Here is a 14,745-nt window from a genome sequence, read left to right on the forward strand (position 1 = left end):
GGTCGCAGCTGGTGGGGATTGTGGACTGTGGATCGGCGAACGTTAATTAGCTGATGAGCCCAAAGATCAAATGCCAATTAACCAATCGAAGGGCGCTCTAATTGAATTAGGGTTAAAAGGTAAAGGCTGCGACATCTCAAGGGTTAAGCTAATAATTACTGGTTAATATTTGCATAAATATTGAAATTTATTTTACAGAAAATAGTTAAACGGAAGCTGTGATTAAAATATTTGAAAATGAAATCGAAATTTTCTTTTTAAAAATAGAAAACCACAAACAGCTTTTAATCAAATTAGTTTTAACCCATGAATAGCCAATTTTATTCAACAAAAGCAACTCATTGTTAGCAAAACCTAACTGGCTTTGTTAGACAATCACCTCTGGTCAGGCAATTCAATTGCTCAGTCAATTTGTTTAATTTGAAAATTAGATTTCTCTTTTGGAAAAACAACTTCATTCAGATTGATTACAGCATTGCTTGGTAACTTTGCATAAACTATATTTATCAGCTGTTTAATATAATGTTTTATTTAGCATAAATAGCCATTTATAGTCTCTAATTTGGTGTAGTTAACAATTTATGGTTTTATTGCAATTTAAATTCCTTAAAACTCAGCCCTGACCTACGCAGAATCTTCCTGGATATAAGTTTTACAGGGATTTCACACGAATTGCCAGTTGGAGGTCGTAAAAAGCCTTGAATGATCTTTGCCTGCTGTTTGCCGTTTGGATGGATCTTAATACTATATAACAACAATTCATATTTTTTATTACACCTACTTTGGGGCCAACAAAATGCGACGTCGAGCTGAGCCAAAGCGGAACGGGCAACGAAATGAAGGCGTTAACCAACTTTAATACATTTATTTGGGCCACAAAGCCACATTGCTGGCCAGGATTGAGGTATGGGAGTATTGGAGACTCCAAACATAAAACTGAGAAACTGAGAAACTGAAAAACTGAGCAGCTCTGGAAGTCGAGCGCAGGCGCAGGCGCAGCAGACGCTGCCATATCTGTCCAAAGTAATAATTATGTTTCACGTTGTTATCCTAATTTACGTGCCCCAGAACAGAGACCTAAACAGAATCCCAGTATGAGGTGCACGAGGAGAAATAAATGCTGCATTATTCGTAAGGAATTATTAATTTTTAAAGACTTTTTGTGGGTTTAGGAAGTCTTCTGGGGGCGGAAGTAGTTAGCCATCTATGTAAAGATCTTAATTAGGAAAGAGAAAAAGCCTTTTGAGCTGTTTTTAAAAACGTTTTTAGGAGTTTAAATTTAAGAAAAACCCGAAAATAAATTAGAAAATTGCACAAAAAATTTTCTGCAAGTGCCTGAACCTCAACCTCCGTCACAGCCAATGCCCGGGGCTCAAAAGTGAAGCCAAAGCTGAAGCTTCAGCCAAAACTGAGGCTCATCATCATCGTCCGCTGGACGACTGGTCGGCGCATTTCACTGGAAAAATATTAAACACAAAGCGAGATACTGAAAATTGATTTCTCACCTTCGTGCACGTTATGGAGATGGAGGTGGATGTGGCTGTGGATGTGGAGATGGCGGCTTTAGAGCTTCAAGCTTGGAACTCTGGATGGAGGTCTCTCGCTGTCCGGCTGTCCGGCGTCTGTCTCTCTTTGTGGGTTATAATTAATTAATACGTAGCTGCACATGTACAAATACAGGTATAAATATCCGGATTTGGATATAGCACTTCGTGATTTGCACGCCCGCCGCGTTTCGCTGCCCTCCCCCTCCTCACACTCTTCTCTATCTTGCTCGAAAAACATTTCAATAATCATAATCTCAGAGGAGGCCCCATTGCTGGTAAAGGGGGTATCACAATCCCTATATACATATATACATTTCTATGGAGGAAGGGCTCTTGGTCAGGAACCCGCCAGACAGCCTGTCGCAGTGCCATCACCCCCCTTTTCCACAGGCGGCGGCGGCTGCTGCTTCTCCTCCTCCTCCACTCGTAAATTAACATTTATCTGTGAATTTATTGCATCATCGAGAAAAGTTTTCAATTCGCTGGAGAAGCAGCCGAGAAATGGAGAAGCGTTTGGAGGTGCTTTCGGGGGTTATTTCAGTCGTCTGGTAGGGGAATCCCCATAGCCATTCCCAAGCACCTGTTGGTCAATGGGAAATTTATTTGACATTCCTCTTGCACCATTTGTCGTGGCTTTTAATTTGCTTTCAAAACGCAGCTTAGTTTTCCATTTCAAAATCATTTCCCGACTGTTTCCAGAAGGTTATTTTCCTTTTTCCATTACGTTTGTAAAGTTTCGATGGGGAATCCAATCTAAAAGATATTTCTTTCCAAGATCGAAGCTCATCCTGGTACTGCCAAGCAAATTAACTTATTATTGTTAACCAATTTTCCTTATAGAGCAACCATAAATCGGTCTTTTTCCCCATTTCCCAGCCACCGCTTTTGTTCATTTTGTTTTTCTTTAACCTGGCTCAGTTCGTTAGCCTCTCCGCCGGAAAATGCCCAGCTTTTTGGACCAACTCGCGGCAACGTGACATTTTAAAACGAGCATGGCATATAAAAATTTGTATGATATGATTTTTATAGACTTCAAATCGATTTTTTTATGATCATCGCTGCTGCTTTTTATGCGCTCGCCGCGGTTTTATGTGACAGCAGTGCAGCGGGGGTTAACGGGCGGGTGTTAACCCATTCGAGACCCGAATGACTGTTGCCGCTGCTGCTGCTGCTGTTGCTGTTGCTGCTGCAACGTTTTTATGTAATTATGTAATTAGGTGTTAAGGCAAACAATTTGGTTCAGAGACCGGGAAGCGAGAGAAAGAGTCACAAAATATTGATGCCGATGATGGCGATGATAATGGGCCGAGGACCGTTAGGTGGGCATTGTACCTCCTTATCGAGCCACTGGGATCGGACGACATATGGGCATCGATCGATATGACCCATGTCGATGAGCAGTGACCAGTCGAAGACCGATTCAATATCCGGCCAACCGACCGACCAACCGGCTGGCCACCTGTTGTGCCCCTTTTTCTATGTGCGCCGCATTTTTAATTTAATTTTTTTTTTTTTTTTGCCTCCTTCTTCTCATATGCAAGCTTAAATTATTTCGTGCGGGCTTCAACTTCGAACCTCATGCTCATCCTCCTGCTCCTCCAGCTCCCAGCTCCTGGCCGCCGGTGATTAATAAAGCCAACATCCAGACCGGATCGGCAAAGGCAACGGCAACGGCAACAGCTGGCTGCAACAGCCTGGCCAATTCCCATTGCCAATCCCGTTCGTGAGAAGAGCAGAGGCCAGCCAAAAAGCCAACCATCCAGCCAGGCCCAAAAAACAGTCCCGAAAAGCAGTTGACTTTCCATTTTATGGCCTAATAATCATTTGGCCCGTCACTAATTGGCGAGACTTTACACGTTTTTCCCTGATTTCCTTCGAATACTACCAAGTAAGACACCAAACTTAGGATATGTATAGGAGCTAGTGAATTGGACTAAAAAACTTCATTCAACAAAAGTTTTTACATTCTAGCTTTCAGTCGATTTCAGCCCAAAAATTTTAGAATTCTGACTACTGCTAAGCCAATAATGGTACGAATAGGGAATGTCATACCTCGCTGTAATCGTTATCGAATTTCCATAAAAACTGCATTCACAGCTAAAAATCTTGATTTTTAGCCATTTTTAGCAAAATTTGATGATCGAAAATGTGAAATTTGATTTCTTCTTATTTTCCCCCAAAAATGATAGTTTTTTGTTCATAACTCACCCAAAAATGGTCCAAATATGGAATTTTATACATCGTAAGACTCGTTTTTGGATTCCTATGATTCCCAATTGATTTACATTAAAATGTGGAAAACTTAAATTTTTGGCATTTTTCACAAGTTTGATGATGGTACCCCTTATCAAAAATGCGAAATTTGGATTGAAATTGAATTTCCCAAAATCGAAAAACGAGTGATAGGGGTGGTAAGTGGTGGTCGTTGGCAGCACAAAACAGTCGTTCTTTTGGCTGTGCGTCTTGTTTTGACCGAGCTAGAGCTAAAAAGCCGCAAATAATTTTGCTCATTTCTGATGAAATTGGGTTTCCTGATGTTTCAGGCATTAAATCGGAGCTCGCACCGAAATATCAGAACGATAATGACAAAAGTAAGTATAGGGGTTTTAAGTTTCGGTAGTTAGCTTCATAAAACAGTCGTTGTTTTAGCCGTGCGTCTTGTTTTGACAAAGTTACAGCTAAGAAACGGCGACAAAACCGGGCTCTCTGCTGCCAGAAGACGTATACTTGATTTTGGGCACAATAAAAATCAGTTTTTTCGTCATAGCACAGCCAAAAATGGTCAAAATGAGGAATGTAATACCTCGTATGGATCGTAACTTGATTGCCATGATTCCCAATTGATTTGCATTCAAATCTGGAAAACTTCATTTCTGGGCATTTTTCACAAGTTTTGATGATGGTACCCCTTATCAAAAATGCGAAATATGGCAAAAAAAAAAAATTACTCAAAATCAAAAAACCAATGATTAGGGTTGCAAGTTTTGGTCGATAGCTGCACAAAACAGTGGCTCTTTTAGTTCTGTGTCTTGTTTTGACTTAGTTAGAGATATAAACCCGATACAAAATATGCTCATTTAATGTAAAAACCAAAAAGCCTGATTTTTGCCCCAAACTATTCAGAATTCTTCTCATAGCAAAGCCAAAAATGGTCAGAACATGGAATGTCATACATCGATGAACTCGTCTTTAAAATTCCAAGAAAACTGCATTCAAAGTTGAGAACGTAAAATTTTAGACATTTTTCACGAAATTTGGGTGATGGTATCCCTTATCAAAAATGCGAAAATTAGCGAAAAATGTAAAATTCAAAAATGAGTTCAAAAATTATGAGAAAAGTTAATTTCGGTCATTAGATTCACAAAACAGTCTCCCTTTTAGCTCTGAACCTTATTTTGACAAAGTGAGAGGAATTACTAGAGTTACAAATTCGAAACTTGGTGACACCCAACTTCCTCCAACGATGTTCCACATTGCAGAGGCGGCGCACACTCCGTTGCAGACCTCGTACTCCTTTGCTTAGCCAATAAATATAAAAAGCACCCAAAGAAGAACCTCAAAGTATTCCCACATTCAAATTATACATAAAACTAATACTTAAATAAAATAAAATAATAAAATAAAATTCGCCACTTACCTGGATTCCCAGCTTGGCATAGTAAATTCCCGGTATAATAGGCAATATTCGTCATTGATATCCATAATCCACGTAATCAGAAATACCAAAAATGGGAATCCGAAAAATGATGCACTGCATCCTCCTGGCGGCCATGGGGCACCTCCAATATGACGAGGTACCATCACCACGTCATCCACACTACTTAGAGGCACTTTACTAACACACACACACACACACTTGCAAATGACTTGACTGATTTGTGGGTGGTCCGCTGCGCCTATGCCACCACTTTGGGACTAGTACCAGTTGGGAATTATTTATACCCTGGCATGCCAAAAATTTCACTTAACAGTGAGTTGGCATAAAATGTCCGTTAACAGAGAAATTCATATTTACATAGCCGTTAACATTCAAATTCGCAGTCGTGATCATGTTAACTAACATTTCTGTTAACTTTCGAGTTTTTCCATTGATCTTCAAGTTTTCCGTTGATCTTCAAATTTGCACTGACCTAAAAAAAACGATAAAAATTAAATTAATTATATATTTTATAATTTTTAATTACTTTTTACTTATATATATTTTTAAAAATGGTTTGAATTTTGAAAAGATTTTGGATAAATGCTTTTTTCTCTTGATTATTCTGGACATTGGCCAAAAATTTAAAAAAAAAAAATTTATCATACTACTTAAATCAATTATATAAAAATAAAAAAAAAATAGTGATTGCTTTTTTTTGATTTTACAGGAACTGCTGGCCATTTCTCCGGAGCGCCGAAACTGAAGCGGAATCTTCCGTGCTCTGCTGGTTATAGCCGCCGTCCTAAACCTGATCATATTCTCGATCTTCCGGCTGTCGGCGGAGGATGAGCTTCTGCGGATCCCAATGCTGCTGGGCAAAAGCCTCCCCCAGTGGACGCCATTCAACTGCATCTGGAGTAGTGGTGAGGATGGAGATCCTAGTTTTTCATATATAATTTATAATTTGAGTGTTTTTTACAAGTCGAAACCTCATTTAACATTATAGCGGCCTTTGCATTACCAATTTGGCCAGTCTCGGCTCACGCAATCTTATGACCAATTTAACATTTGCAAGTTTAGTTCATTAACATCATTAAATGTTACTTTTATCCAAATCAAATTTAGTGATCAAGTCCATTCCAAGTGATTAAATCGTAGTTAATTTTATTTTCTTACTTAGTCTTAAACGAACTGTACACTTATGTTAGGAGTTAAATTATTAAGAAACTATTTACAAGTCTTCCTGGGCCGTTCCGGCTTTCACTTCTTGAGCACCGCATTGGCACTCGTGTCCTGGTGGAATTGGAAGACCTTCAGGCGGTGGTATGAGCAGGCCACCCGACATCCCCGGGTGCAGAACTCCCGATCCGCGCACATGGAGGTGGCCAGACTCTGTTGGACAACCACGAGAACGCGGCAATAGTCGTGGCACATGTAGCACTCTGGCCGAGATCGGCAAAGGAGCGGAGGCGTAATTCCTGGCATGGATTGACGGTAGCATAGCTCTCGGCACTCCGCAATCCTCGGGGTTTGTTCTTGGCTTTCGGATAACGGGGATATGGATGCGCCCAGCGCATTGCCAGCGAGAATGCTGGTTAGGCAGAGGATGGTGAAGATGATCCTTGGTACGAACGCCATGTTTTGGTTTTCCTTAGTTTGCTTTTTGATTTACTTCCGAAAGTTCCTCTTCGCTGCAGTTAAGTGCGGATCGCTTGAGGTTTCTTGGGCTTCTGATTGTCCCGGTCTGGTGGTATCACCTTATATACCTCCGTCGTCGTCGCAACATTTTCATTCACAAAACGGGTGGAAAACCCCAGCTCACTACCTGGTCGCCGGATATTTACCTAAGTCCAGGAGGGATCGGATCCTGTAGTTTGGGTCTGCAGATTCAGGTAATTGACAACACGTGTGCGCAACGCTTTTCATGAATGACCGGCTCTACTGGAAATCCCCTGGAATTTCCCTCCATTCATAACGTTACCTAAGAATGGGTTGAAAATCCCGGACTCCTTGTGGCGCCATTCGGTGACAGTTTTTATTATTGCGTAATACGTTTCTAACTGATCTCCGGATCAACGGACTGTTCTACCTAGCTCAAAGACCAGAATGGACTAGAGCCAGTTAATTGGGAAAGTTGCAGGTAAAACCGCACTAAGACTCCTATTGATAAGTCTGGCATGCTAGACAAATTAGCCTTAGGAGACTGTAGATGTCACAATTTTTGAAGTAAAGTTGAAAAGATTTTACTATCGTTGGTTTGGTTTAAAAAATATCTTAAATATCGCACAGAATTGCGATTTAATACCAATTTGGTAGCCTTAATATTGAGTGTTGTTTGAAAACAGGTAGCGTGGCGCCATCTAGATCTAGGGCCTGACGCTTAGCGAACAAATTTTACAAACAAAATATTTGGAGAACAAAATGTAAAAAACAATGTAGACATGTATAACTTACGATCTAGAAATATACATTTTGGATTTCTGTACATAGACATGGAAAAGTTAATAACAAAATAATAATAAATACACAGGCATAGGAAAGACTTCATAACAAAATAATAATAGTAAAAATAATACTTAAGTCTAGTCTAAATGTAGCATTTTAATATACTGAACTAAATTATTATATTTAAAGAGATTAACATACAGACTTAGCCTGCTATTCCGCCCCCCAAAACAAGATTATTAACTTAACTTAGGCACACCCCAAAAGTAAGTACGCCCAAAGAGATCAAGAACAATCGATGGCGAAAATTTCGTGTTTAATTTTTATTATTAAAAATGTTCTTTATATTGCCTTTGTTGTTTTGCTCATTTGCTGTGACCGTTCGTTTTCTTTTCCACTTTTCCACTCCCCCGCACTCTCTTATCATCTGCATTGCTTTGTATTTCTATCGTCATTCGTTTATTTTAATTTCCATAGACAAATATTGTTTGTTTAATGTTCAAAAGAGGAGCGGAGTCCAAAGACGGACTCGAATTTGGCTTGGCTTGGATTGGATTTAATTGGGTTGGATTGGTGGCGGCTCACTTACATCGTATACGTATAATTTTACGATCAAAAAAAAAAAATATGTATATATATATAATATATATAAGGATAAGAACTAAAAACAAAACCATAAGCAATAGTGTGTACAAAAAGAGTTGAGCTTAAAACATAAATAACAAAGCCGAAAACAAAAATTAGTTAACAATTCAAATAAATCTAAATACAAGTTAATAATGGTCGTTGGTTTCCCATTTATCTGTGTGTGTGTGTGTAAGTTTCGATTAACCTTCGTTTTGAGTACATGACATGGATTAAACTAAGTACAATGATAATAATAATGGTTATTACATCTTCGATCTTGATGCATGAAGGATCGCTTTGACCTTTGGGCACGGGCACGTTGTAATGATTGAGCAGCCATAAGCAGTCATAACAGAACCTCAACTATATCGGGGGCTAGGCTATATCAAATCTATTAAATATCAAACTGCAAATCGTCTTCCAATTAACATTCGACGACTTATTTAAATCACAGCTAAAAGGCAAGCATAAAAGTAATTAATTGATTACACAAAACATCAACGACCTTGTCTCCTTCTCTCTCTGATTCGTGCCCAAAGGGGAAGATAAGTAGGAGGAGGATATTTTGGGGTTGTGGTTCTTCCAGTTCTGGTTTCGGTTTCGGTTTTTGGTTGTGGTTGTGGGTGGGACTTGGATTACTGGCTCTCAAACATATTCTTATGTACAATTCTGGGTGTTTTTCGTTTTACTTGACTACGCATAATTAATTTATATAATCGTCATATTCTGTTCTTGTTTTTGTTTTTTGTTTTTCGTTTTTACTTTTCTGCGTTCCTTTCATTAAATAGTTAATATTTATAGTATAGCACCGAGTACAAAAAAATGATCAATAAACAGAGTTTTGAATTTTGTTTCCTTGGTTTTTCTGGTTTTTCGTTTTTCTTTTTCTTTTTTTTTTTAGCAAAACTAACAATTTCCTCGCTTTGCTTACTCTTATAACTTTTGTTTTTGTTTGGTGTTTTTGTTTTTGTTTTTGTTTTTGTTTTTGTTTTTTTTTTTTGCTGTTCTTGTTATACAGAACGTTTAACGGTTGTTTGTTTGTTTGCTTTGTTACTGTTGTTTAATGTTTCGTTAAATTCTACTACTTATTTAAGGTAATAATTTCTGTTGCTTTCGTTTACGTTTTGTTGTCACAAGCGAATCGTCTCTGATCTTTATTCCTCATCCTACATCGTTCCATCGCCAGATATCTTTAAGATATATAATATATGATGTTATGTTAAGAAAAGTCTATTATTGATTATATTATTACATAGGTGCATGCCAGTTTTTACTTTCTTTAACAAATAAAAAATTCCATTTGGAAATGATAATTTGGAAACCTCTTTCAAAACTCAGTCGTGCTTCTTAACTTAACTTTAAAAATCATTTTACAAATAAAACAAATCACTAACTCACCTGCGAATGCGAACTGTCGCTCTCCACCTGCTCGGAGTAGCAGTGCTTATAGTTAAGATAGTCTAGAAGTCTTCTCGGTAATGGCAATGTCTGTATTAGATCCTTTCGTATAACCGCCTTTAGTATAACAAATCTAAAATTCCACAGATAAAGACATTAGTAGAGGCAACCATGAAAGGCAGGAAGAACCACCCACCTGCACATGTGCTGCAAGCTTTGTACATGCTTAAACCTAGATACTGGATTGGTTAATTGCACACGCATTGGTCCGTGCTCTGGCCGACGATGCAGAAAGAATAGATATCTGTGGGCATAGAATTTTGGTTTAATCGATGATTGGCAGATTTTCCACTAATAGTTGCTAACCTGCCGCTCCGCGAATGCTCGACGGCCTTCTCAATGAACTCGGTGATGGTCTGCGATTTGAATTTGGCATACGAGCCGAAGGAGAAGGTTCCTGGCGAAGTAAACAAACAGATATGAGTATTTATGTTACTTGACTATAATATCCAGTAAACTCACCCTGATCCTGCTCGATGCGCACATGGCGCACGCAGTTGTTCAGCTTAAAGCTCAGCGAGAAGATGTAGTGATCATCGGAGCTGTCGCGCACAATGAAGGAGCCATCCGGTTCGCTGGAGAGCACCTTCTCAGCCGCCTCACTCGACAGAGGACCCCAGTACCAGCCATACTAGGGGAGACAAGATCAGAATTAACCCCTTTCGAGCAGCAAACAGCTCAAAACCTACGTCTTTAACTTTCTCAATGCTGGAGGTGAACTGCAGTGCCCGAGGCTCCTGGACTACGTTCGTCTTTAGCTCCTCTGGTTCCGGTTTAATGGCTTCAATGGCATAGGCTGCTGCTATTGATAGAAAAGGCCGGGCTTTAGTGACTCTCCTACGGATTTAGAGGGGGCAATACTTACCCTTCTTTGGTAGTGGTGGCAGGGCACGGGACTGGAACTTCTTGCGCAGATCGGCATTAGGTTCGTCCGCTTCCGCCGTGATTAACGCCCCTCCTCCGCCAACACCGTTCAGTTCGGTGGCCAGCTGGGTTTGTCCTGCTACCCCCGGAGCGCTGGTTATCACGGTAGCTGGCGGAATCAGGGGCGCTGTTGCCGCTGCATTCGCATTGACATTGGCAAGGGTGCCGGTTTGGTTTCCACCCGACCCGCGGCAACGACTGTGATTGCTCCGCCGGAAGCGGAAGATGCTGCAGAAACGCTGCTTCAGGTTCAGCGTGAACTGTGACTTCTTCTCAGAGTGCAGGACGTGCTTGTTGTTTGGCGGCTGGTGCTGATTGTGGTTGTGGTGCTCCGTTGGTGGCTTCTCCAGCTGCTGTTGCGATGGCTGATGGTTGTTGTTGTTATTGTTGTTGTTGAGCTTATCGTTGTCCAGATTGTGCTTGTTCTGCTTGCTCAGATACTTGCCACCGGCAGAAGTACCACCACCACCAACGCCACCATCACTGCTGGCTCCTCCAGCCCCATTGGCCGCTCCTGGCGGACCACCTCCTGCTCGAGTAGTGCCCACACTGCTCCGCGTTCTCGCCGTGGTGGTGGTGGTATTGGTCGATACACTCCAAATGGTCTCGTTACTCGACTTAACCATTGGCTTGGGCGTGGGCTTACCGGCATCCGAGTAGAGGGTGTGATAGAACTGCTTTACCTCGTCCAGTGTCATATGCAGCGGTTCTGATTCGCTGACTTGGCCCATTCCGGCACCCACGGGCGTGCGGTACTTGCCATGCTTGCTCTTCTCACCATCTCCATCGCTGGTCTCCGTCCCGGCTCCCGTTCCCGAGCCTGCATAGCGCTGCTTGCGCTTGTTCCGCTTGTTTCGCCTGCTCGCCTTGTGGTATGTGGGAGCCGTGGGCTTTTGTTGCTGCTCCTCCACCAATTGCTGCTGCTGCTGCTCGATCATGTCCACAGGGAAAGCATAGATATCGGAGTCGATGGGCACGTTGTAGAAGTCGGAGATCTCGCGCGTGAACAGTGCATCATGGGACATGGCCTGGGTGATGAAGATAGAGTCATCCGGCTTGTTGGCCGACGAGACATTCAGTGAGTTGTGCGAGCTGCTCAGACGACTGTTCAGCGAGTTTCTCGAGTTGGGCCGCTGGCCATGGCTGTAGCCGTAACCCGGCTGGTGGTGGTGATGGTGATGATGGCTTCCATGCCCATGACCATGGCTGTGGTGGTAGTGACAATGGCTGGTATGGCCCAGGGGACTGTACAGCGAAGCCTGACGTCGCTGCAGACTGCTGTTGTCCACCGGCTGTCGCCTGGCACCGTAGTACAAGTCGTAGTCATGGATCTCCGACAGGCCAGCGCTGTTGAATCTCTGTTGGGCAGCCGCTGCTTTGGCACTGGCTATATTGTCCTGCTCCGTGGGTATGGCCTTAAAATAGCGCGTATGATCCTGGTAATACGGACACAGCGTTTGCTTGATCTTAACTATGGATACGGGCGGCGGCGGCGATGGCAGCGGTGAACAGCTGCTGGCCTCCGATTGTTCATCCTCCAGCAGGTCGACGCTGTTGCCCAGTGAACTGCTCACAATATTGTTGGGCTCGTCGTAAATGTTGTCCGTGTGGCTATTCAGTATGGAATCGCTCGAGTACAGGTGCTTGTTGATCGCATAGGATTCCTTGAGGCTCATTTGCCCCAAGGCTTGGCCATCCAAGGCGTCCAGCTTGCACTCAGCTTTTGCCAGCAACAGTACCAACTCTTGGCTGGGCGGATGCGGTTCCTCAGGCAGGACAGCCGTGGCCAGGCCGCTTACCATGGTGGCGGAATCATCTTTCAGGTGCTCGAATGACGATTGCGAGGAGGTCCAGCGACGCAGACTGTTCACAATATTCTTGGAGATGGAGCGTACCAGGGTGGTCTGTGGCGAATCCTGGAATTCGGGCGGTGGATCGATGGGTGCCAGCGGTCCCTTTTTCAGCGTATTGAAGTTCTCAGCACTCATCCCGCCCTCGGAGCAATTGTCCAGGGAATCGAACTGCGAAACCTCACCATCGCTCTCCACCATCTGCATAGAATGACATGGGATTAAGGATTAGGTTTTTGGGAAAGATTTTCTACAACATCGTACTTACCTCAATTTCGAATTTGCACATGCCCAGACGATAGGAGTCTCCACTGGAGATGGAGCTGTTGGTGGTCAGGGGAACACCGCTGTCATCGCTCAAGGATGCAGCCGCATTCAGCTCGATGCTGTTGGCACTGACCAGTTCGTGATGCGGCGGTGGCATGATGCTAAAGCTGTCGCTGCTGCAAATGCTGGACACGCAAACGCCACCTCCGCCTCCTGACACACCTCCGCCCCCGCCACCGCCCACATTGCCATTCGAATTGGAGCTGCAGTTGGAGTTGCTGTCCTTAAGCTTAATGGACGATTCCATTTTCGGGGCAAGAGACTCAGGTGAGAGGCAACAGCTAAATATAGAGATGAAAGTGGGGGGTTCAAGATATTAATAACTGTTTTCAAGGATACCAACTTTAAAGGTTAAAGTCATGGCTGACTATAAGGTTAAGAATCAAGATATTAAAGGGGATCAGGTTATCAGAAACCAGCTTCGGTTATATTATATGAAGACACTGTAAGTTATTTAGTTAAAATGTTAAAAAGTTAAGGGCTGATTGATAATATTCTCACCAAATAGTGGTAACTATTTTAGAATTATTCATAAGTACATTTAAAAGAGCCTATATTTTTTTAAATATTCTTTGAATTCAAAATATCTCTTAATAAATTATATCGCCGACTTTGCTGAAAACTTGAACTTGTCAACAATGTTTTTTATGGGAAATTCTTGTGTTTTCTGACCGATAAGAAGGTTGCCTTATATACCATTTATATTAAGCGGATAAGAATAGTATTAGCTAGCATTTTTAGGGTTCGATTTTGATTAATTGGATGACACACATCTCAACCTATGACCTTTGGGTGCGGCGGCTGCAGCTTGCAACGAATGCAATTGAAGGTCAATGACAGTTGCGTGCGCCGTTTTTCGTCCTGTCGTCCTGGCCGCCCCCCACACCCCTTCTTGCCCACCCTCACCACACCCCCTTCGCCCACCGCCACCTTTTCACCTACGCTCGTGCTTGTGCGCAGAAATTGAAGCCAAAAATGCAGACGAGATTTTTTTTTTTTGGGCGTAGAGATTTAGTTTGGGGATTTGACGGGAATGGAAGATTTTCCAAGAAGATTTTCAAAATAAGAGAACTGCTGGAGAAACTTGATTGGATTGCAAGGAAGCCGGACTTGGATGGATCATTGCCAATTGGATTCTGAAGTGCGTAAAAAGTACCGCTGTAGTACACACACACACATGGGCAAAGAGTAGCCGGAAAAGGCAGCCTCCCCCCACCGAAAACCGCCCACCGACGTCGTGCGTCGTCGTTTTCGTAGTACGACGTTTGCTAGTATTTTTTTAAGCCATTTTATATAGATGCCGCCAGCGGGTGGGAAAGAGAGAGGGTGGACAGAAGTGCAGTGCAGCGATAACAAGAATTCTTATTAGAATTTTGTCACTCTGCATATATACACAACTCGCACACACACACACAAACACACTAGCAGGCACACACTTTGCGAGAGAGCCACGACACCTACGCACTCACACACACACACTGGCTTAATTTAACACCTTTGCTTAATTTAATTATTGCTCTCCTGGCTCTCGCGTACACACACACACACTAACGCAGACGAGACTCGACACAGACACATATACAGCCGTTTGCATTCATTACAAATACAATTCCAGTTGCAATCGCACTTGCCTTTCGCTGCCTCTTTCGTCGGCTGCTTTCCTCCGATTTGATTCACGACTCCCGATCCTGTTACCAATTGCAATACCGATCTGATGCCTATTGGCTGCTCTGCGCCAATTTATTGTTAACGGGATTGATTGCACGCATTGCAATTGCTGCACGGCCGCTGCTTTCAATTTCGATGTTCAATTTCAGCATTTCAGTTTAGCTAGGGATGGCCCAGCGCCGATGTTCGTTCGATACTATCGATAAGAGGCAGGACACCAACGATATGGGGATGGGACAGACATCGATATCTATACAAT

General features: G+C 42.5%; 2 protein-coding genes across 3 annotated transcripts; both read right to left on the reverse strand.

The window, feature by feature from the left end:
• Positions 1-6,331: 6,331 nt before the first annotated feature.
• LOC108117513 lies at positions 6,332-7,760 on the reverse strand. The gene has a single exon (XM_017230005.2). The coding sequence runs from the start codon at positions 6,823-6,825 to the stop codon at positions 6,448-6,450; it is 378 nt and encodes a 125-aa protein (XP_017085494.1). The 5' UTR covers positions 6,826-7,760; the 3' UTR covers positions 6,332-6,447.
• Positions 7,761-7,945: 185 nt separating this feature from the next.
• Positions 7,946-14,658, reverse strand: LOC108117499. Of its 2 annotated transcripts, none has more exons than XM_017229992.2 (9): positions 14,450-14,658; positions 12,760-13,099; positions 10,583-12,692; positions 10,407-10,516; positions 10,180-10,348; positions 10,024-10,114; positions 9,854-9,961; positions 9,658-9,790; positions 7,946-9,449 (listed from the first exon to the last, which is right to left on the reverse strand). In XM_017229992.2, the coding sequence occupies exons 2-9, from the start codon at positions 13,063-13,065 to the stop codon at positions 9,426-9,428; spliced, it is 3,051 nt and encodes a 1,016-aa protein (XP_017085481.1). In that variant the 5' UTR covers positions 13,066-13,099; positions 14,450-14,658; the 3' UTR covers positions 7,946-9,425. The 2 variants fall into 2 exon arrangements, with proteins under 2 accessions (XP_017085481.1, XP_017085472.1); XM_017229983.2 differs by having other exon boundaries at positions 10,407-10,519.
• Between the last annotated feature and the right edge of the window lie 87 nt (positions 14,659-14,745).

This window comes from Drosophila eugracilis, unplaced genomic scaffold (assembly GCF_018153835.1).
Source record: "Drosophila eugracilis isolate 14026-0451.02 unplaced genomic scaffold, ASM1815383v1 contig_498, whole genome shotgun sequence".
Lineage (NCBI taxonomy): Eukaryota > Metazoa > Arthropoda > Insecta > Diptera > Drosophilidae > Drosophila > Drosophila eugracilis.

Coding starts and splice junctions, on each gene's coding strand:
- LOC108117513 (XM_017230005.2), bottom strand. CDS start 6,825: ATGGCGTTCGTACCAAGGATCATCTTCACCATCCTCTGCCTAACCAGC.
- LOC108117499 (XM_017229983.2), bottom strand. CDS start 13,065: ATGGAATCGTCCATTAAGCTTAAGGACAGCAACTCCAACTGCAGCTCC. Junction 10,115..10,179: donor GCGCATCGAGCAGGATCAGG/GTGAGTTTACTG, acceptor TTACTTCGCCAG/GAACCTTCTCCTTCGGCTCG. Junction 9,791..9,853: donor AGCTTGCAGCACATGTGCAG/GTGGGTGGTTCT, acceptor GTGGAATTTTAG/ATTTGTTATACTAAAGGCGG.